The sequence below is a fragment of the Anopheles nili genome, chromosome 2 (assembly GCF_943737925.1).
Source record: "Anopheles nili chromosome 2, idAnoNiliSN_F5_01, whole genome shotgun sequence".
Lineage (NCBI taxonomy): Eukaryota > Metazoa > Arthropoda > Insecta > Diptera > Culicidae > Anopheles > Anopheles nili.
This window is the reverse complement of record NC_071291.1, coordinates 15,809,320-15,833,027: the sequence shown is the minus strand read 5'-3', so window position 1 is coordinate 15,833,027 and position 23,708 is coordinate 15,809,320. Positions and strand designations below refer to the sequence as shown.

At 48.4% G+C, this 23,708-nt stretch overlaps 1 protein-coding gene across 1 annotated transcript; it reads right to left on the bottom strand.

The window, feature by feature from the left end:
* Positions 1–3,926: 3,926 nt before the first annotated feature.
* Positions 3,927–9,620, bottom strand: LOC128730578 (uncharacterized). The gene is made up of 3 exons (XM_053823654.1): positions 9,194–9,620; positions 8,823–9,111; positions 3,927–4,926 (listed from the first exon to the last, which is right to left on the bottom strand). Exons 1-3 carry the CDS (start codon positions 9,618–9,620, stop codon positions 3,927–3,929), a joined length of 1,716 nt encoding a protein of 571 aa, XP_053679629.1.
* Positions 9,621–23,708: the final 14,088 nt, after the last annotated feature.

Below are 23,708 nucleotides of genomic sequence, written 5' to 3'. Positions count from 1 at the left end.
ACAATTTAAATAGCAATTTCCATCCACCGACTCGTCAATTTCAGCCAACGACGACAGGCAGGCTTTTTAGCGGCAGGCTCGTTTCGTTCGTGGCCCGTGAGTTAAGGCGTTCACTTAAACACCCCAACCTGGGCCCAACAAGCGTCATCTTTATTCAGCTGTTTTCGTTGAAAACGAAGCGGTTGAAAGGGCCACTCCGAGCGCACTTTCCCGGGCAGGAAATGGAGACCCTTGAGCAATGGAGTGCTCCGCGTTATCGAGGCATTATGGCTGGTACGATGCAAGCTCCGTTACGATACGTGCTTTGCTGGGCTTTGTTAACTTTATAACCTTTAATTTGTATGCTACTGGTTCGGTGTTGACCCAAATTGTTCCACTCCGTGCCCCGTCCGGCGCTCGAATGCAACTCAATAAAACATTCATCCGCCAGTTCTCGGTGGTGCATTCACATTCGAGAGAGTGACGAAAGGGGAAAAAATGCATTCATACGACACGAGAAAACTCCTCGAACTCCTCGTCAGCGGAAAATCGTTTTACAACCCCTAGCGGGCGATTTAATGGCGCCTGCATCGGGTTGCATCGAGCTGCAGGAAGCTCTAAAGGGTTTTTTTTCTCTCATTTTTGGGAACCTGCAACTCGGTTAATTAAGACGGCTTCTGGTGGGACCCGAGCCTCCTCCTGCAGTGGGTTGAAAAAAGGCAAAACAATCAGTGGTCAATCAGCGGTTGATAGGTGGATGAGTTTCGTTCAGTTCGGGTTGATCGAACCGGACAAGCCGGGTGAATGCTTTCGTGCTGTGGCCCACATTCGATCGCCGCATCCGCGCCTTTGGTCTTTTGGGCTTTTTTTTGTTGTTGTTCGGATTTATGATATAATCTACCGCTTTCCCGAGCCGGGTTCCAGTGGATTGGAACGATCAATGGTTGTTTTTTTTTCGCTTCTCATATTGGTTTGTTTCGGAAAGTCACCCACGAGCACGCACGCAATCGAATGATACGAGCATTCGAGCAGTCCATTGCCAAACGGGATGTGAAAAGGAGGTCAAACCCAATTTGCCACGAACAATGGTTAGATTCCTGTTTCGGTTTTATTTTTTCTTTTTCATCGTAATCGGTGATCCGTCAAGTGACAGATTCATGCCAGCCAGCCGGTACTCTCCCTTGGATTGCATAAATTGGCCCACTTGTTTAAGTAATTTTCCATTTCGTTCCCGTTAGCCTTTGAGCGTCGCATGAAGACGTCAAGATGGAGCTGCAAGTCATGGTGACGAAAAAAAAGCGCCTACTTTGCCCGCGGGTGAAAAGTGCAAATTTCATGCCCAATGTCCTTCACGCGGGGTTGGAATTAACCGTGGCATATCACCTAGCCGGTTCGCGTCCATATTTTATGCTCATCCGCTTGCGTTCGCTCTTCGTTTGCACGCTGGCCACCCGACGAGATGGCGTCGTTCTCGTCTAACGGCCGGATGTGACCGATTTTAAATTAAAACGTGTGTTCGAGCACGATGTCACGAGTCCGCGTTGAGCAAATCGAACTACTTTATCCATCGGCACGCACATTCCAAATCGTGCTGATTTGGATTGCGAATAAAAGAATCGAATTGGAAGAGAAAAAAAACGTTTCAACCCCGCCATCTTGGGTTGGTAATTATGCGCGGTCTGGGAGCACTAATGGCAGCCCACCTCAGCCGGGCATAGGTCGTTATGTCGCCATCTATGCGTCGCACAAAACCGATCACATCGCTTGGTGCATCGTTGAATAATTCATTATTGACAGAATAAAATATCAAACGCAGGCTCTGGCTGCTTTTTTTTTCTTTCGTTGCTGTTGCGGCTTGTTTGTTTCGTCCGCAAAATTTGATTGCCCCCGGGTGCTAAAGGTGCTCGCACTCGCTCACGCACGCGATGGCCCCCAAAGTGGTTCAAGGGTGCGCCTATACCCTACCGAAACCGCAATCGAGGAGGTAATAAAAAAAACTACCCCCAAATCACCTCTCTTAACCGCGCTGGCCACCCCAACCAGGGAGGATGGGGGCCATTTTCCGCGGCTCGCCACTTGTTTTGTAGGTTATGTTTACTAACACCTCGCACAACGCGCTTAAGGCGCGGGCCTTAAGTCACCCCCAGACCCACAAGGGATGAAGATGGGCATTCGTTGTTGGGTTTTCTCTCCTCCCACTGGCGGCATTTCTCACTTTTTCCCGCGCGATCATCGCGATCGAAGCTGCGCAAACCGATTTCGGCCATTGGGAAACCGTGGGGTTGTTTCTCGCAAGGGTTGTTAAATACAGGGTGCGCGTTCGATGTGAAAATGGTGAATGTTTATGTCAGCAAATTGATTTTCGGCGCCCAGCTGGGCACGTTTTTCCTTTTTCCATATGCCATCGCGTTGCGTTAGGGTCAGCGTTAAGTCATCGTTCATTCGGCCAGGGTATGGGAAAATTTCAAAATGCCTACCGAGCTCATCTGCACCCGCTTGCATCTAGATCGATCGCTGATCGGCTAAACGGATGCTAGTTTGCTGTAGCGAAAATAACGCGCATCTTTTTGGACACGTCTGGGCGACGTTCCGATGATACATTCACAACCCAAGCCGACCTGTGTTCAATTTGGGATTACATAGTTTTATGTATCACTCTTTTTTGCTTCTCTCTGCCGAATTATAGCAAAAAGCACCACAATCAAGCCATTAATTATCGCTGGGAGTATCTTCCCCCGGTTGAATGTACATTTGCATGCCATTTCTTTCGTTTGCGCCCTCTTCCGAAGCATTTTTATGATACACCCGATCTCACTGTACCTCTCGACAGAGATTGTGGGTATTCGTGAATGTGTGTGTGTGCGTGTTTTTTTATCATCATCACGTCTTCCGCCAACCGTTACCATGGCGCGCAACGGACGTCTTGGGTGGGAATGCAAAGCGAAAACGAAATTATTCGTACCAATTTCTGTCCCAACCTCCGTCGGTGTCGTCGGTTTGCGCTTATCTTGTATCTTTCGGGCCACTGTGAGAAGAGGGCACCATTTCTTTCAAGGGGGCATACCTCGGCGGGTTTATGATTGAATAGATGCCGGGCGTGCCACCACGCATCCGCGGCAGGTTGCCACTTCCCACGGGTGGCTTCTTCACGATGATGCGCGTTTTTTTGTTCTTTCTTCTCTACTTCTCTCCTTCCTTCTATTATGCACCCATCTCTCGCGAATGGTCAATTAAACGGTTTTGTGGCGAAGTCGTAATAAACGCGACCGGCCGGCCCTGATCCCGGGGAAAAGTGTGCGAAATGGAGGAAAAACCTAGGCGGTCGCGGTCGAGCAATGAGATGTATCGGCGAGATTAGCTCTGGTCCCGGTTCCCGTCCCGTCGGTGCCATCCGTTCGTCATCGTTCTTCTGATCGCCGCGGACCGGGGCAGGCGCGCGCCCATCGTTACATCGTGCGATATTGCGCCGCATTACATAAGAATGGCGGTGATCCACGGTACGAGATTATTCTTCGCAAAACGCGCAAATGTTGGCCGGTGGACAAAAAAGCGCCAAACACCGCGTGCACGTGAAATCGAGCCTCGAGATTGCACCAAGGACCCATTGGGTTTGTTGCTATCGTAAAGTAATTACACACGGCACGCGGCTTCGAGCATGGCGGGCATATCGTACGATCACGAGACACCGTTGCCGTTAAAGCGCGCGCCCTCTGGCGCCCGTGTGGAGCGTACTTTTACGACGTCCAATTCGCGTCATCGCCGGGTGGCAGTTGGGTTTTCTTTTTTCGGGCCCCGATAAACGTTTGCACAATGTCGTTATGTTTCGCGTTCGCACCAGCGAGTTTCTTTCCCGTCATGCCGAATCGGTAACGCACGCTGTTCAACAAATCTCACAACGGTTTATTGCGTATCAGCTAAATAAATTAACGACTATTGAAGAGCCGGGCTCACGGGAACTGCTTCGCCGGTTGCAGCTTGGTTGTGGCCATGGGACCGAGTGGCCGCGGGAATCCGGCTACGCTGAACAACGCCGGCGATCGCTTGTACTGGGCGGATGTTTTGGTGAAAGCCAGCGGCACGGAATAAGCGATCGTGTTGTATCCTGGCGCCGTCGCTGCCACGGATGGACCGTGTAGGGCTGCCGGCTGGAGGACGGTTGTGTGGAGTGGTGTTACGGGGTAAGCTGGCTGGAAGAAGGGCGCTGCCGAGGACACTGGCGCCGGTCGCTGGTGAAGATGGTGATGGGGTGCCGGTGCGTACCCGTGGGGCAATAGTTTCGTGGTGTAGAGTGGCGTCTTGGCTAGCTGGAGCCCACTAGGCACGTACGAGTCAAGCAGACTTGTTGGAGGCCGCTGCTGCACACCGAAGTAATTCAGGATGCCGTTGTTCGGGTGAGCCAGCGAAGGATACAAATGTGGTGCGTACGAGTGCGCCTGAAGGTATGCAGGATAATGTGCATCCGGTGTGTGCTGGTGTGCTGGCGGCAGGAAGGGTCGTGGAGCGGGTAGGCCATGTGGTGGGGCAAAGTTCAAATGATGGGGAGGTTGCGGGACGTTCACCGGTGCCGGAAATTTGTGCTGATGCACCGGAGGCAGATCATGCGAGTAGAAAACCGGCTGTTCGACACTTTTCACGATAGAAAACTCCGCCGAAGGCGACTGGTGGAGTGCGGGGGCGGGTGTGGAGGATGGCGCGTAGACGACGTCGGGTTGCGGGGCAGCCTGAGGTCCGGAGGGGGCGCTGGTTGGTGATTGTGCTCCAGTTTCACCGTGCGAGTACGTCTGGATGTTGTTGTCCGGGTCGTTGACATACGCGGCCAGTTGCTGCTCGGAGTGGGGTTGCGTGGGGGCAGATGAGGGTGTTGCGGTCAGCAGGGTTGTCCCGTGGGATGACGGAGGGTGGGGTGGCTGCTGTTGGTAGTAGGGCGTCGGTATCATGATGTAAGCCCTGAAACGAAACAGGCAAAACGAGAAAGTGAACATCTTGTTTTGGCTCGCATTTGCATAACATTTTCGAGACTCCGCGGCTGGCGAAGACAAGCGGAACACTAATTAATTAGGAGGTTGATAAACACTAGCTGGCGCTTATCCGGAACTGCCGGCCACAAAGATAAACTGATAGCTCAAGCATCAACACGGCCTAATTCGACTAATCGCACCGAACGGACGCGATCAAATCGAACTGTCAAATTCAAAATGAGAGAAGGCTAATGGTTGCCATCAAGCTGTGTGAGTCTTTTTCGGCAAACGAATGGGGAAATATAGAAAAGCAACGAAGCGTCCGTTCGAGACGCTACATTACGTCATCTCAGGCCTTCTTTTGGGGATCCGGACGAGCGTCCATTATGAGCCGGCATGAATGTAGACCAACGGAGATAAGTGCAACTCGCTGATGCAGATGCACTACGAATGGTTATATCGGTACACATACCCAACGGTGAGAAAGAGAGAAAGAAAATGCGAAGGAAATATAAAAAAAAACATCAACAGATAGGGGAAGCGATGGCTACTCAACCGATGTTTAAACTCGTCTTAGTAGTAACCTTTTACGGGCAGACAGTACTAAGGGGGAAAAAAGAATGGAAAGCTTCAAACAACTTTTTTATTGCATCGAGCCGTTTTTTTTTCTTCCTCGCTTTTCATCCGCAAAACGGCAATAATTAGAGCAGACACGGTCGGCAGGTTGTAATTGCATCTTTTAATTATTCACCACCGCAGATGAGACGGACCCGATTACACTCGACAGCGGCGCCATCTGCATAAGCCTTTGGCTGCGGCTCAAATGCAAACTACCGCTCCGGTGTTCCGGGTGAATGCGATTAAGTTAGTATTTTATGTAGGGCTGTGGACAAGGCAAATCTCCTAAAACGCTCACGAGCCGGTGCCGCTTGGTGAGGAAAAAAGTTCTCACTGAAGCGGTGCTGGTCTGAATTACCTGGAACGCGATAAACATGGTCTGTTTAGTGCCAGCACTCGCAGAATGCGCCCAATAAATTGCGGTGAATCGCTGGTAAGCTTATTTTCTCTTTCGCAAAAGCGAATGTTGGCGTTAAGCCGTCGCGCCATGTCATAATATGTCGCTTGACGTGATGCGCGTTTGTTTGCTCTCTTCCACCGATGACAGATTCAAATGAGGTTAAGTAACCTCGACGCCTTCTTCACGGTGACAGCACCGTACCGCTCGAATCGAGAATCGGAAGTTTGGTGCGCGCGATTGTGTTTAATCCTGGCACCGTGACGGATGAATTGGGGCTGCCTTTATTTCGCCGCCATCGATGTCGACTGTCTGCACATGAGCTGGCCCAGTTAGAACGTTACACAACGGCGTTTGCTCACTAGCTGTCATCACCTGAGGTGTCACACGTCACTGACAGTGCGCCTCCAGGGGTGCTTCACGAAATCTATCGGGTGTCAAAACGGCGGTGCACTTAAAACCAGCATTCCCGCTTGGGAAAAGGGGCGTTTGCGAGACGACACCGTTGGGCGGCGTGGGTGGTTTAATGAAATTACGCCAGCATGGCATTTGTCTGGCTAATGCTGCACTCGACAGCCATTGTGTCGCGATCGTGCGATGAACTGCAAGCACGATGCAGTGGTGGTGCATTAGAGTGCCCGTTAGCACGTGTGATGATATCAACCGTTCGCGCGGCAATCGAATCCAGCCAGGTGGAGAGGTGGCTATTTATTTTATGATCATCGTTTTTCCCCTTTTATGCTGCAATCATTTGTCGCTCGAAGAGGGGGTAATTATGGATAATTTGTTGAAAATAGAGCCTACGATTTTGTGCCCGTGGGAGTTGCTTTGGTGCCCAAGCTTGATCGAACTGATATACCGTACATTTCGCTATTTCATTCCGATCTTTTCCGTTTAGCTTAGATTGCTTACTTGCTTATTTTAAAAGCTTACTTGTAGAGTAAAAGCTGCTCATTGGTTGGTTGATTCCAGCTCACCCTTTCACTGCAACACGTGTGTCGAACATATATTGGGTAACGCAGGCCTATTTTTCGTCAAAAGCTCCCAAATGAGCCACACCGAAAATGCTCAAACGATGCTCCCAATCTGTCATTCGTTCGAAAACAAAGGCTTTCGCGCAACCTTCTCTCAAAAGCACCAAAAAAGGAGTACCATCGGTCAAGAAGAAAACGGCAATAAATCGATTTACCGCACCGGCGAGTGGAGAAAATCTCACACGATAAATGACTCGCCATTTTTTTATGTTGTTTATTGTCCCTCCCTCGCCGTTCTCCGTCACCCCACCGCTTGGTTTGATGGCGGTGAAATGCAATCAATCAATCAAAGCGAAAACCCCCGCGGGATCGCTTTAGCTGCTCGGGGAGGGCGCTTTGGTCTGAATTGCCGTTCCCATGATCACGCACGTGCTTGCAGGGGGTAAAGAGGCTCTTATGATGCACTCGACGGGTCATAAATCGTTCGCGTCCCTTGACGATCTTCACCTCTGCTCCAGGGCTACTGGAACAGGAGCGGTGATGCTCGGGAACCGTGAAAGAAGACGAATATGACGCACGCGAGCCTCCGAACGGGATGTAATAGCAAAATCGAACGCCCAAGTGTATTACGCAACCACCGGCATCAAACGATGGTGTGTGTATGTTGCTTCCTCTCGTGCTTTTGGAGAGACGATTTAGCGAAAACGCTTAATCCCTTTATCAAACTGAAAGTCACTCGTGTCCAAGGCTCAATCGGGGGATCAAAACTGCGAAAAGTGAGTGCTCAAAATGTCATGCTGTCGGTTCGAAATTAGACCACTAGCAAGGAAAAATGAAAGTGAATGGGAAAGCAAGCACGTGCAATTACTCTTCAAAAGATAATTTGAAAACTACTCCTCTAATCGATAAAGTAAATAATAGTAACATCGCAAACACTACATCCGGCTGTGAAAGCTTCAAGGGTAAATATTTATCAAATTCATTTTATCCTTTTAGAAACTTGATAACACCATCAAGGTGAAACGAAATGTTAAATGTCATTTTTGATTCACATTTACATCAAAACAAGTTGCAGGATCTCATAATGCTAGTTTGTTAGTGGTCCATCGTAGTAATAAATCTTTACAACATACTAATAAAGTGATGTAAAAATCGAAAGCTTCCAAAATTGCTGAACCAAATAGTAATGTGTTGTAACGGTACAAAAAGTGTCTAACTTATCGAATACCGGTTTTCCAATAATTGCTTATAGTATCAATTCATTGTATGATCATAAACTGAAGCTCCTCCGCCATCTCATTTACGGGCAAGCACGAAAAAGCATTGCTTTAACACATAAGCAAAACCATAATGTGCAAATATATATTTCTGGTTTGCTCAACTTGGATATTCCACGTATCATTTTGCATGATGTGCACAAAATGGCTGAATAAATAGCAATTAAAAAATTATAACCCTCTTAATGGACCCGACAAATGAAACCGGTTTATCTGGTACGCACGTTTAATAGCCTGCAACTTTTTACGATCGCGATGCGGCTGAGAACGACCGCTGAATGCGATCGAAGCTGAAAATGGTTAATTAACGAATCATGAACATAATTCGAAAACATTAAACTTTGTCACACTCTTTCCCAACTCGCGAGCGATGGTAAGATATATGACAGGATATGGGTTGTATTCCGCATACCATTTTTCGTGCATCGCGTGTTTGCATTCAAGGCTACAAAACGTACGCGAGTTACGTTCCCTTAAGAAGAACTATCAAAAACGAGACATTGATCATTTATAACCCTGTTTTGTTTCACCCTGACACGAAAAGATTCATAGTAGCGTGCAAAAGAAAATCGCTTTCATCCAAATGTCATCCCCAAAGACCCAAGATCATTCAACTTACTGTGAGTTCTGTGGCAGAATATGCAGCAACGATTGCGGTAGGTTGTTGTCGGCAGCATACTGTGGTAGTTGTTGCGGACGAGCCTGTACGTACACGTACTGTGGTTGAGGCGTTAGATAGGGCGAAGCTGGAGCACTTCCTCCGATCGATGGCTGCAGAAGCGATTGGCGTGACGGAACCGTATAGGTAGAGTGATCTTCATGTACTTGCGGTACCGGTTGATGTTGGTGTTGAAGGTAGGCTGGTGGTTGTTGTTGAATACCGACGTAGTGCTGCGGAGCCACGTGATCTAAAAACATCGACGATCGATTAGTGACATATGAGAATCGTTAGCTTACCTTCGATCGCCGATCAGATCGACCGACCGATACCTTTCGTGTAGGAAACCGTTTGCGTCGGAACCGGAAGTGGCGTCACGTATTTTACGGAGCTGTGTGTACCAGCCAAGCTGCCAGGGACGTGTTGTATCTGCACAGAATAGTGGTTGCTGCTTTGGCTCGAGCTGGCACCTTGCTGCTGCTGTTGATGCTGCTGGGCGATGGCTTCCTTTTTGTACACCTGCCGCTCGCTGTTGAGATTGTCCCGTTCGATGTCCTCTAGCTGGGTGGGCCGTGGCCCGGGTGGTGGATCATGTCCGGCTCCAACCACCCAAGGTGCTTGAGTTAACAAGCAAAAACAACAGCCTATCCAAACGAGTAGGTTCAGGCGCAACTGCAAAGACAAACAATCGAAACAAACGATGAGTTTGAACGACGAGTCAACGAGAAAAAGCTCTTTGCTTTGTACGACGTGTTGCATACCAGCAGGCGCATAAATCTCAACCGTCTTACAAGACTGGGCTTTAAAACGTTAAACGTGTTTGGGAAAACGATAGGAACGCGCGCGCGCGAATCAACAACTCGCGTTGTTGACGCGTCGAGTGCCGGTACGCACATTCCCCGATTCCGGTTCGAACACGGCACGTTAAGTAGTGCATTTAAGGAGTGATTAGTGCGCGGACCCGAGCGCCGCGGCACTGACACTGGGCACACCGCTTTCGCGGGCTCCATCCCGAACCGGTTACGGTAGAATTGGAAAGCCCACCGGGTGGAAAAGAAAGTGGAAAATTAAATAACATCCCTGGCGGGTTCGCTTTTGCAGCGCAATGAAAACAAACCCGCGCTCTTGAGCGGTTATGGTAATAGACGACGAAGGGACACACCGGGCAACCTTCAGCGTGACAGCAGACGCACGCCGATTACGCCCAGCTTGATGATCAGGTGGGAGGCGTTAAGAGGAAGGAAGCCCCCCCCCCTTTACAAGGGTCGCCAACGAGGGAGCGAGTGAAAAAAGCTAACTGAACCAATCACGACACTAAGCTAGTGTTAAATTGCCGCCGGGAGATTGTTCAGAGGGTATGTTGCGTGAAATGGATGTTGCCGTTTCCCCAACGATAACGATGATGATGATCATGGGCCGATGATCGAGATGATACGATAAGATTAACCCCGGAATGTGCTGCTGAAATGGGACATTATTTAATCTGGATGAGCAATTTTACCATTATCGAACGTGTGTAGCTTTTAAACCGCACAAGATACATTGATGAAGCCATCCCTGTGCTGTCATGTATCCGCATGCCGATTAATTTACTTGTTAAGCGCATGAGTCAACAAAGCGCTTAAGATGCGTTGAACTAAATGAACTCATGCCTCTCTCTCCCTGCCATTATGCCTGCGTAATAAATTATGCGCTCGACAAGGCTGCGCAGTCAGTTGAAAGTGAATTTTCTCTCACCTTCTGATGAAGCAATTTCGTTCACGTTCGACGTAAAAAAGATGTCCGCCTGCCACACACATTCCTCGCGGGCGATATCCAATTAAAAGCACATGAAACACAACAACGACGCGTTTCCGGCCCTCCCCGCACACCGCACGCTCGCTCACCCTTCTCGCGAGGTGATGAAGCATAACTCCAGCTTCTTGCGCTATAGCAGGCGGAACATTGTTTCGAAAACCTGCTGATGGCTACTTGTAAAACCGCGCCCTGTCAGAAACGATGGCGTTCGAGTAGAAAGGCCACTGCGAAGGGCTCGTGCGTCATAGCTCCTGCCACCCGAACGCCTCTCTTTTACCAACCGAAATTCGACCGGATCTTTGCTTCCCACATGGGCGTTGGGCTCTTTCTCCGCGGGCGTAACCGTGGATAACGACAAGAACGGCGTCTCTATGTCCGAAACACAAGCTGACCGCGGCGTGTAAACCGCGAATGGCTGCATTTCGGTGGAGTTAAACAATGGTTTCATTTCACCTTCGACACGGAACGAAAGCACCACGTTACCGCCGTACGCAGCGTCGTTGGTTCATGTAGGAAGAGGGTAAATAAAACGAAGCCGACGTCAAAAACACTAGCCCACAACCGAATTGCCGAGAATAGCGGTATGATGAAAAATTACAGCATAACATATAATCCTCTCGAACGAAGGCGAACGAATGAAAGGAACTCCGCCTCGTTCCGCGTTATCCCGCATAGTTATTTTTTCGGTGCATGCTTTAAAGTTCGCGTTTTCATAAGCCTACCGGCGTTCGAAGGGACTGACGTTGAGAAGCTTCCACCTGGACACTTGTTGGCGATGCATGATGGCACTGCATTCGATGCACTTTGGTTCCTTTGGGTTCGTTTCATTCCAATGCCGAAAGCCCCACACATGGACGCACGTGCACAATAAACCCACGACGAGTGCAAACAGGTCTCGGTAAATGAGGCTGGTCGTTTCGTTCAATTTGCAAACCCCTACTTATGCCATAAAAATAAAAGAACGAGAGGACATAAACCACCGATTTTTAAAAGAGAAGCTAATGATGGGAATCGGCTTCGGTCGATTTGCAATGGCTCTGCTGGAGGTGGCCTTACGAAAGCTAAAGAAAGCACCGAAAGCTCACGCGAGCGTGTGATTACGATTTTGCGAGAAGGAAAAGGAAGAAGTAAAGGGAAAAGGCATGCGGAATGCATTCTTTTTTTTTCTTGCAGCCGTTGACGGTAAGAAATGCATTAAAGCGAAAGGATGCCACGAAGGACGAGAGGGTTGCTATTTTCTTTTTGCAGTGGATTAAACGCGAATTTCAATCAGAATAACTGAAGGCCATTTTTTCGAGGTTCAAAATCGAACGATGTGAATGAATGGCCACACAAACTACACGTAAAATATCGCCTCTACCCACTAGCGTCAAGGAGCGTAATTTATATGGCGATGCAATCGAGCTTGAAAGCTCCGAAAAAACAAATATTAAAAATTAATCAACCATTTCTCGCCGATGACGGCATTTTGCTTTTGCTCCTTCCTTACATCATGCCGCGAAATTATGGTTTCCCCGTTTGCTGGGCTTACGTAAACCTGTTGATAGAACTCGGGTAACGAAAGCAGACAATTTTTGCTCCCATTTCAACAGCTCCGGGAGTGCAAAAGTGTTTCTAATATTCCACTACGCCCTGCGGACCATAAATTATGCGGCCCAAAATGGAAGCAGAATAAACACGACCTCACCCTCGCTCGAAGGAGATAAATTTCGCCTTCCGCGTGGATCGCAGGTCAACCGGTGGCCAGGCTGATAAGGATACGGCGCTCGATCGAAGGCGATCGGGCTCGACACCAGGCACGAGGGCAAGAATTCCCCCGTTCCGAATCGAACTACTTTCACTTTCGCTTCGCACGTCGGTCTCCTGCGCGGGAAACTGGGAAACCTGTGGTGGGAAGTAAAATCTCAACCAGGAATGGTTTGGCTGGAGAGAAATGACGGAAAAAGGTGAAAGAAAGAAAGAAAGAAAAAAAGTCTTGCTAAAGCGAATTCGTCCGTTTAGCTGCGTTCGATGCAGTGAAATTACGACCATCGAGCGCGATCGATCGTGTTTCGGTCTTATCGAACCCGGGCAAATCTACTTTTGCAGACTCGCTCGGTGCTCGTTGCGACGCCTTTTGTTTCACCAGGAAGGTTCAAAGCTACTCGCAGGTGCCTCTGCAGTTAGAGACGAAAGCACCAACAAGTCGTCCCAGCTGAAGCAAGAGTTACGAGTGTTTTTGGTAGCGACTTTTCGCCAACCCCTGTGTGTGGTCAGCTCAGCTTGCCAGCTAGCCTCCTTGTCCGACCACATACATGACCATCACCGGTTAGTGGACGCGAGCCTGAAGTCGAGCAGTAAATGTACTTTCGTCCCCTCGCGCTATGTCTGCGACCTCCCCGGCCGAGGCCTGTTTGATAGTGCGCTGATCTTGTTTCCCTTCTGCTTCTACGATTTGCTTCCCTTCAAGCCTCTCTACGCGCAATTTCATTATTGTGGCTGCACTGGTTTGGCTCTAGTTTTTTTTTGCCTCCTCTCTTTGCTACCGCGAAAACTATTTCCATCGGTGGCTGTCCGAAACCTGTCCGCAAGCCGGACTGGCAGGCCCCGGACCTGGCCATTACGATAAACGCCGGCCAATAAAAGGACGGCCCCAGACGGACGGACGGAAGGAAGTGCAGTTTTGTCGTTGAACCTAGCCGGATCGGCCGGAAGTCGGTCTGGTGCGGTGGAGAAGTATCGTGTGGAAAAACGAAGCAAAAAAAAATAAAGCAAGTAGCTCAAACAAAGTCAACCCAGCCAGGAGAAGCAAGGTATCAGCGCAAGCGCACGGTGAAGTCATTTTTATGATCGCAGTTTTGCAATGATCGCTCCGTGCTTCCTCATTGCCCTGCGGAGGGCTTCTGCAGGAGGCGGCAAAAGGAGAAAGAAAAGACCTCTTGTGCTGTCACCTCGGGTCTGGCTTGAAGGTCCGGTCGAACAGCCGGCCGATACGGGACACAATGTTGCGGCAAAGAGCGCGCTTCCGAGCCTGTGCCACACGATTGAGACAGGTTGCGTTTTAATGGTTATGTTTTGCACGACTAAACATAGCGCCGGCAAGTTTGCGGCACTCCTACTGCCGGATAAGCTGACTTTCTTCACGGAGGTTTCGAGCTTAACTTTGCACTTAACATACTGCTTATTTTGACCCCGTGCATTTACACTTTGGCAAACAAATAAAAGCGTCAACTTTCTTGAAATTTCAGGTCCGCATCTTATATTTGTCGAAATTAATATTTGATTTATGGACAAATAAAATTACACTTCCAAAAAGAAGCAAAGATACGAACTACTCAACATGATTGAAACTGTCTTGGTGTGTGAAAAAACACCTAAATTTATCATAAAACCTTTCAAATAAGCGGTCATAATTGCTCACATCACAAAAGGCAACACACTCATTAGTGCCATTGGGAATAAAGGGACCGTTTTAACGTATGTGTCTTGCCGCATTAAAACCTATTGCCCTTGCGGCATGACTGTCGCCCTTCGTGCACCCTACCAACATCGGGCTATTAATCATCACTCCAAGCATTCCGGCCAACCGGTGAACCATGAATCAACACATTCCTGCGCCAATCTCAATGGCACCTTGCCATCGCGCTAGCAAGGAAATGCATGGAGAGAGAGAAAAAAGGGCAATTTAAATCTCGGACTATTTCGCACGAGCCGATTCATTTCTGCCGCACCGAAATGGCACGCTAAAACCGGCGGCACCGCGATCCGAGGTGGAAAAGAAAGCTCCGACAGCTTCGCCGGACAGCACGCACGCAAACACGTAAATCGATAAACAACTAATTTCCCTCCATTCGTGAATCGAAAGGGACACGTCCGTTGTTTCCGATTGACAGTTTTGTTTTTTTTCCTCTCCCAACTTCTATGTGCCTTAGATTGATGGAGTTGAAGAAGAAGAAGAAAGAAAGACGAAATAGGGTGCATACTTGACGGAATCCCAACGCGGGTCGCCGAGAGGAAGCTGGCGAATTTCATTCAACGCAGCTTTCGCAAGTTAACGCTGATAGAGGTAATTTTGATGGAATGTTTGTTTTTATGCACATTCAAGCGGTAAGCTAAAAACAGGCTACAGGAATATGCTGGAGGATTATGAGCAAAAAATGCTCCAATCTAGCACCAATAATTATCTAAACTGCTCAATCATTGGATAATTGCACAAAAAAGCTATCCTTCCGAAGATGGCAGTAGCATTCAATAAAATAAACAAATACCAGAAAAAAAAACGATCATCGAATTCCGGGCGAAACGGAAAAAAGTCAACATTCGCTACAAAAGACTTCAACGCCCGCGTGAGAAACAACAAGCGACGAACCCCCGCTCGGGGGCCTTCTTGTGCCGGTCAGCGATAATTTGCTATTTTCTATCGGCAATCGGATGGCCACACGGGCCAATGGCAGTACGACTAACGTTACTGAACGATTCATTGCTCCGATTTGCGATCGTTAAAGCACGCCGGAAGCCACACAGAGACATTATTTAAATTTACATCCGCTCAGGAGGGCATCGGATGCGACGGAGCCACGAGCGTCTGGGAAAAGTTGGCATTGCCTCCCAGTCAAGGTGTATTTCCATATGCAAAGTCCTGCTCTCGCCCCGGTAATGCCCTAAAGCGTTGCCACGTGTCGCAGCACACGAGGGAAATAACTGGATTGAGAGTAACTTGCACCGCCATGTTGTCACTCGTTTCTCTCGATCGCTTCCCCTCCGGGTGCGCAGAAACGCAGGTGACAAAACGGGCGGTAAAAGTGTTTGCTCAAATTACACCAATCAAGCGTGCGCATAAAATGATAATTGTTCAAACAGTGCCTAAGCCCCGGCCCGGAGCGGGCAGGTTTTCGTTGCACTTCGTGCGCGCATTTCCGCATCACGTGCAACGAAACACGGACGTGCCAACGCCGCGTTGTCCCGTGTGACAATCTCGCCGAGGGAAACGGCCGGTTCATTCATCGATCTCGATCGACACTATGAATGGGCCGCGGCATGGCTGGCGCGATCAATGGACCGAAATAACGAGGCAACCGTGTTGAGGGAAAAGCAGGAAAAATTGTATGCGAAGTAGTATGCCACCCCAGGGGGCGCGTTGCCGGGCTATTGGCACTTTTCCTTTCACATGGCACAACGATGAGCAGCAATTTGTTTACTAAATACAAGCGGGAACCCGCTGTTGTCCGGTACTTCCTTCCCGTCAGCCACGATTGGCAGTATGTGGAAGCGATTTCGGCGCTAGCCTCCGTCTAAATCAGCTCGTTACATCCCATTTCTTCGCCATCGCCAATTTTGCAGCCATAGCCAGCAAAGTTTGAATGAAAATTGAAACACACCCGGCACACATGCTCAATCAACGCGGCCACAGCAGGGCGATGATCTTCGAATTAGCGCGGCTCAAAGAGGAAGGCAAGAATCGGTAACCGGCAAACCTAAACCCCGGAGGCGGAGATTTTCAGTTTCCACGTTTCGTTGGCTCACATTCGTCGTTTTCGCTTTTAATACTTCCGCCCGCAGAACGACCGGTCCGAAACGCGTCCGCCGTGCTTTGATGGGAGATTAAACTGTGCCAAGGGAAAACACGCCCGCTGCCCGCGGGTTAGGGAAATGACATGGGACATTAGCGTGGCGTTGCTCGATTTGGAGCATAATTTGTGGTTGCGCCGCCACACGAAAGGACCTCATGGTGGGGGCGCATTGGTGGCACTGTGTGCGGCTGTGCAGTTGTCAGGTCAGGCTTGCACATGACGCAAAACGACACAGACACCGAGTGGTTGTCCAGGATCTGGCCGGGATTGTGTAATCGATTGCGTTTCCATACGCCGGCCCGTGGTGGGAGCGGGTTATTACCTTATCTCCATCCGCCCCGGCTGGGTCGTTTATCATGCTGTCGATTATCGATCGTTGATTATTAAAGTGAAAACGGAATGTGCACCGGCGACCCTGTTTGGCGGTCTTGGTCTTGCTGATGATTGCGCTGCGGGGTGAGGATTTGACTAGTGAGGACCGAGCGTGGCAAAACGGAAGACATTTGTCCAAACGTTGGCGCTACAGTCGCAACTGGGCTAAGCGAGATGACCGAACAGAGATTAATGCGTTCGGGTTTACCACAAGATTACAGTGATTGGCTTGGTCATGTTGCTGCACGGTGAGCTTTGTCAGACTGGCTGAGGTGCATGAAGGATAACGTGATAAAAATAGCAACAGCCTTATAATTATAATTTTTCGATATTTCGCCGCTCCAAGGAGTTACTCTTTTATAAGACTATCAAGTTTGTTTTTTCGTTATATTTATATAATCAAATTTACAAAATAATTTTTTATAGTTAAAAACGCAATTTAACATATTATTTTATACGAAAAGCCATTTTCACAAAAAAAAACATCTCATTCTTGATATATTTCAAATTTTGGCGATTTTGGTTGCTAACAGATTGCACTTTTAATTTACAATCTATTGTTAATTGTAATGTAAATTTCATATTTTAAAACTCAATTTTATATTTTTTTTCTATGATTTACTATACTGCTTTAACATATTCAAAAAATCATTCGTTATGGGCTGATCACTCTGACGAAAAATAGATTATGTTTCAAAAACTACTGATAAGGTAGCCAAGATGTACTCACCATTGTGATTTTGTCAGCATTAAGTTTAATCCTTGCTTAATCCTTATTGCACCGGTATGATGCGATATATTATATACGAATTTTTCACTTGTTCTCACGACTCATGTGCACCGTTCGAGCTTCCTTGCTTAGCGCGATAGAACGAAAGTCAGACTATCAAACGCCCAATTGCACACAATTGCGTTGAAATCTCGTTCACTTGTGCTCAGGTCACTTGTGCTTCTCAACGAACAGTTCATCAACAACGGCCGGCGTATGCTTTCACCAACCAGAACCACTTGCTCACGGGCCACGTGCGATTTCGTTAGCGTATGCACTTGCAGCACGATTCTATCCGTCCAACCGTAGGACCCGAACTAAAACAGTCCGATAGGGCGCAAGAGCAATTTATATCCGTTTCGGAGCGCGAAACCACAAAAACCACAAAACCGCAACCCACCACCCGCTGGAGGCTGTCCCTCTTAGTGCTTTCGATTTTCATACTTTTGCTTTTACGCCAAGCCGGTGGCCCGGTTCGGACCTATGCAGACCTGCCGTCTCGCTCGTGAGCCGGCTAAGCTCCCCTTCAACGAAGGGCGGCCAGTGTCACATATGCACAATCAACCCGTATGTGACACGCGTGGTCTCTCGCTTTCGATCGCTTGTTTCTCTCTCTCTTTGTTTTTCTTCTCCTCATAAACTGTAGCACATTCCAGTGATCCTTATCCCTTCAATGTACAACCCACGTCGCCATGGTAACATTGAATGAAAGCTAAAGCTCTGAACACTCTGCTTAGGGAAATGTAATGCGATCTAAGGTAAGATAGCTAAGGTTCGGGTGAAGTATGTGGATAATCCTCAAAACTAGTATAGCTAATGAAAGATCACAAGTTTAGAGCAGTCTCTGCAATAGTTTATTTCTCTGATTTTGTGCAACTTTTTAGTTTGAACAATATTTCGATATTTTGCCAATGTTTGATAAATATCAATATAGGATTTTTTTAGGTCAATAATTCTTTATTAAAACTCATTGTTTTTTTTGTGTAGTATTGATCAAGATAGTGTACAAATATACATAAAAACCAGATCTTCAAAAATGTTTCTTCCATTTTTATACCATTTTCAGAAGCTTGTGATATTAATTACAACATCCCAATCAATTGAATAAAAAATTAAATTCATTTTTTGTTAAAAATCAAGGGTTTATAGACACACTTGCTCCCATTTCTCCGCCCTGTGTCAGCAACCCATGCTTTCTTCTGTCCTCTTTCTCTCACACTGACGCATTCGAACCGCGATCAAGTACGCGATCGGACTCCCTCGATCGCGACACTACAGCACGTTTGCTCTCTCGTCTGAGAATACCACACGGCAATGGCCTTTCTCTCACAGACGCTGGCTGACTTAAGGTGGAGATCTTGCAAGGAGACCCTGTTTGTGCGTGCTTCCCGGCTTGAAGACTTGTTTGGGACACTTGTTGACGCTCACTTCCCTCCAGCTTTGCTTCTTCTTACGGCCTTTCTTCATCCCTCGGACACCGAGCTCGATCATATCGCCGGCGGCGTGCAACCAACCGAACCACTGAGCTGTTCCGATTTTTTGTTTCCTATTTTTATTTCGGAGTGCGTGTTTTTCCGTTCCGTTCGTTTATTTTTTTGTTTTTCTCACAAAAGCACCCCCTGTGTACGCGATGACGAAAGATAGCCATTTATTTTCTACCGACGCCGGGTGTGCAAAACAAAACCGACCCAGCGAATTGGGGTGAATAATAAAAATACCTCCACGCAGCCTCGCCAAAATGGAAGCCAAGAGCGGTGGGCTGGTTGAGTAATAGAAGGTTAAAAGTGTGACCTCTCTTTCGTGCGTTGCGGACATCCAGCATGCTGGGCGGGAAGCTCGCGATCGGATCGGATCTGGTAGGAACAGAACAAATCAAGTGCACCCGGGAAGTGGATTACGTCAAGTAAACGGGGCGGAAGGAAGCCATATGTATGGCTATACCGACGTTCTGTCCATTTATGCTGGCGAATTACATAAATCCAAGTTGTTCACACGATTAATTAAACAAATTTTGCACTATTTTTGTGTGAGAAAGAACATGGAGTTTATACCATACGTTGCGTTTCATTAAAATAATGTTGAAATATGTCTTAATTATTGCAATTGCATTTCAACGAAATATAGTAAAACAGAGATATTATTTCTGCTTACCTACGACTCAATTGATGCCCTTTAATGGTTGATCATTAACACATTATTGTTCTTCTTAACTTATGATCATTGGTCTCGTAAAAATGAAGAATGAAGTCAATATTTTTACCCCAACAACGTAAACGATGTGAAACGTGCTTTCAAGGAAAGTAACGCTCCCTTCAAATTTTGCGAACGACCTCGAAAAGCCGCTCGTAAAGATCACGTGAAAGGCTCGCGAACGGATCTTCATCCCGAGGCGCCCCAAAACAGAAATCGTCCCTTCGAAAGGACGCCTCATCTTGTCGGTTAATGCCCAACGGACCGATCGTATTTTGTTGTTTCCCTTAGGGCGAGCAAAATCCCATTCCATTGCCATTTTTCATCCCATCTTGGCGCGTGCAGGACACCATTGAGAGGGGTCTCGTGTGTCCTCTAGACGTAACAGCTCGATCGGTCAAAAGGGTGGTAGAAAAATGCGCAAATCACGGGCACGAGGACCAAACTGTCCCGACGCGCGTAATGGGCACCGTAATTCGTCAACGAAACGAGCGCCCATTCCCTTCCCGTTTCGTGCAATTATTTGCTCGCCAAACGTTGATTGAAAACGCGACGCAGAAAGTGAAAAGAACGAAATGGGACGCGTAAACGGTGGTGAAAGAAAAAACCCCTCCCGAGAAGTTCGCCGACGGTTCGCCGAGCCCGTCCGCGGAGTGGTGAATTTTAATTTGTCGATTTAAATGCGGCTCTAATTATTGCGGCCCCCATTTGTGGCGTGTGTCGCTGGAAGTTGCGGATCCCTGCGATGATGGAGGCTCGTGCGGCAGGATCGAACCTCGGGGGCTTGGTTTTCACCTGTACTAGCGACTAAAGGTTGGCTCATACGGTTTGGTCTAATTCGTTGCGCAATCACGTGTACCGTCACCGGGGAAGCACACGCGCAGCCGCACCATTTGGCGGCTGTTTAGGGGTGCGATTTGGGTGCGTTTTGTTTGGTGTCGAACGCTGAAGAAAGCGCTCCTTCGAGCGGTTCCTTATTCGGTGTGTCCCCTCCGTTTATTCGCGAGTTTACGCTTAATTTATTCACCCGACGAGCGAGCCGGCTCGTTGCGACCAGGGCAGCAATTTGTCGTTTTGGTTGCGCTCAATGGCGAGTGTAGAAGGCGAACACAAAAAGAGGGAAACTATCGCAACCAAACTAGAGTAACAAGCTGGGTAGCGCGAAAATCACATGCACGCGTCGCTTAACTACCCGCAGCCCAGGTTGATGACTATGACGAAATTTGACGGTGAAGGAGAAGCAAAAAACCACCAGCACCGGGTCGGACTAAATAACGTCCGTCCAATGATCGCATGCTTACCTAGGCCTTTCGCTAACCCGAGGGATTCCTGATGCACAAACACGTGCCGAAGAGCAGAGCAAAAAAAGCGGGGAAAATAAATCCTAACAATAGTCAAAAAGGTAATCCATCTCTGAAACCCCTGCTGCCGGGAGCAATCAGATCCAGGTTGATGTTGGGTTCGATGGGATCGATCCTTTTTGTCACCCACGCCCCTTGAGTGGTCTGCCTAAGCCTGCGGCACGAGAGGTTATTTAACGCCTTTCGTCATTCACAATTTTACAAGCTTACATGCAACGCGAAACGAAGAATGGGGATACATAATCGAAAGAGCAAATTGATGCTGCCCGCCTTTTTTGCGCTTTAATGCGTGGTGTGATTCGAGCACGGGTGAATTAGATCGTGTCTGCTGTAGCGTGCTAACCCGAGGAGGGTGATCTTTAGGGATGATTTTCCTTTGTTATGCTTCATTTTTTGTGTGATAAAACCAGGCGTAAAATGCCTCATAAAAACGTAATAAAATTACATTAATCGATCGCCGATTCTCTCACCGAAAGTCAAACAACACCCTTCCGAAAATGGTACCGCAAAGTGAAATGGTTTCTCCCTCGTCAAAAAAAACACCACCCAGCTGAGGGCGGTATTTGGGAGGAAGCAATTTTATAATGTCTTTAACGAACGTATCAATCACACCGAAGGTACGTATGATTAATACCCGCCCAATCAGCGCCACACGCGTTTTTACTTTACATAATCGTGCTTTCCAATCGAACCCGAGCGAGCACTGACTCGATGTCGCCAACATTTATCAATCAGCTCGATTGTCTTAAGTGCATGGCGAGCAGGTGTAGGGCGAACCGCGAGCTTTCAGGTGGCAACATTTAAATCGATTTTAAAACAACGCGCCTCATACAAATTCCTTGATCACGTGGAAGTGTTCCCTCTTTTTTTTTGCTTGCTAGCTTCATCACACGGCCGCACTCGACATCATTAATCACGCACGTCCGTTAGGCCTTCCCCCCTTGAAGCGTGTCTATTCGCAGTGCAATTTTTACCTCGAGGACTGCAGACCGCACTCCTGTTGCGCCACGTCGCTCACGCAAACCGCCTGGAACGTGGCGAAATGTGTTAACAAAAACAGAAATAAAATCGAATCAACTGGAACTCCTAGCGGTAGGCTGGCATGCAATGGACCGGCCCGGGTTTGGGGCGGATTTTCCGCCGCATTCCCATCAACCCTCACGCCACGGGTTAGGTGGAACGGCGTCGAGAAGGGGTGGTGAAAATCGTCAAATCGCCAAACCCAACTGCCAATTTTGGTCGCGATGCGAAAGGTCGCCTGGAGGACGGTGGCACCTGGACCCCCGGGCGTGACGTCTGTGTTAGTTTCTCTCGTTTGTGGCCACCGGACGGATTTGCTTTGCATTTTATCTTTATTTTTCGACATTTCTAAGCCAACACGGCCTCTGCCTGGATCACTTTCCTTCCACGTGAGGCGGGCGACGTCAATAACGAGCCAGTGATGGAGACGAACCGAGAGAGAGAAGAAGAAGAGGTAAAACCGCGGACACGACAATCTGCAACGGGCGGGAAAAATAGCGATCATCGCCCAGAGATGATTGATTAGATCGTATCAATCAAATGGGATTTTCAGCGAGAAGCTGAAAGCCGTCCGGTGCTGTCAGCCGAAGCTAACGATCTGCCAACGGCGGCAACATCGTCGTCTAAGGACGTCTCGGTGCGTACCGCAGTACGCGTGTACGGAACCAATCGGAACCTGCGCTCTGTCACTCACTCAACGAAAGCTACGCTAGTTTTTCAACCATTTTTTCACAACCGACACAGGAAGGAAATAAAAATCGACACACACCGAAACAAACAAAAAATGCCCAACATGACGAAATAAGGGAGGCAACAAAAAAAAAAGGCCCATCCATGCGATCCCTTTCTGACGATACGTGAAGCGGCCAACGTCGCCCAACGCCTTTTCCCACCCACTATCGAAGGGATCGCTGACAGAGTGCGGCAAGCGAAAGGCGATAGAAAATCGCGGGCGTGATGAAAAGGGAGCGAGTGTATTTACTCGCTCGATTAAAACCCCAACAGTCCAAAAGCCTCCCGAGTTCGAGATAATGGGCTTGTTGTGAGCGCCGGTCCGAAGAAAGTGAGCTTTTTTTTCCCCGCCAACAAAACCTTGTGGGCAAATTGGCCTCGTAAAACGTTGCGCACCTACATTCTCACGTGGGTTTTTTTTTTGTTTCATGAGGTCTTAGTTGGTTTTTAGTGACCACGCCACTGGATGGCTTTCCGGATGTTGGATGTGATTGGGCCCAAGGAGCCATGGCAAGTTCCACCCGGTTGTGTCCTGGTCCATTAACGATTGCGATTCCGCCGATGGTTTAGCGGCGAATTTTAAAACTAAAGCGCACGCTCAACGGCACGGTCCGACGCGGCAATCATGGTTAGGTAAGGTGTAAGCTTTTTCCTACTCTCCCAGTGTCACTGTGTCATGCGTGAGCGTACGTCGGTTGTTGAGGCGCTTTTTTTTATCCTTACGGCACTCGAAACGACCCATAAACATTCGCGCCCTGGGGCGGGCAGTATTAGGACCGGACCGGTGTGCGGTTTGAAGTTATCTGCTTTCCGCTGCGAAATTGAATTCAAACCAAACCGAAACGTGTTCCCTGCGCTCGAGCGCGCTTGCGAACGGTCATCATTTCCGGTCCGGTGAGCTTGCCGACCTCCATGAGCGCCAGTAAAGTGGTAACATTGAGCCGCAGGTGAGTCGGTTCGGATTTTCGTTGCTGCTCAGCCCAGCATGCGCTCGTTCAGGATCAACCAGACCACCTGGTGCCTGGGTTCGTTGCTTATTCGCAATCACCAAAATGGG

Bases quoted from the DNA above. Each gene is read 5' to 3' on its own strand.
- LOC128730578 (XM_053823654.1), bottom strand. From the start codon at position 9,620: ATGCAACACGTCGTACAAAGCAAAGAGCTTTTTCTCGTTGACTCGTCG. The intron at 9,112-9,193 runs GTATCGGTCGGT...CGATGTTTTTAG, and splicing joins AACGGTTTCCTACACGAAAG to ATCACGTGGCTCCGCAGCAC. The intron at 4,927-8,822 runs GTAAGTTGAATG...GTTTCGTTTCAG, and splicing joins ATTCTGCCACAGAACTCACA to GGCTTACATCATGATACCGA.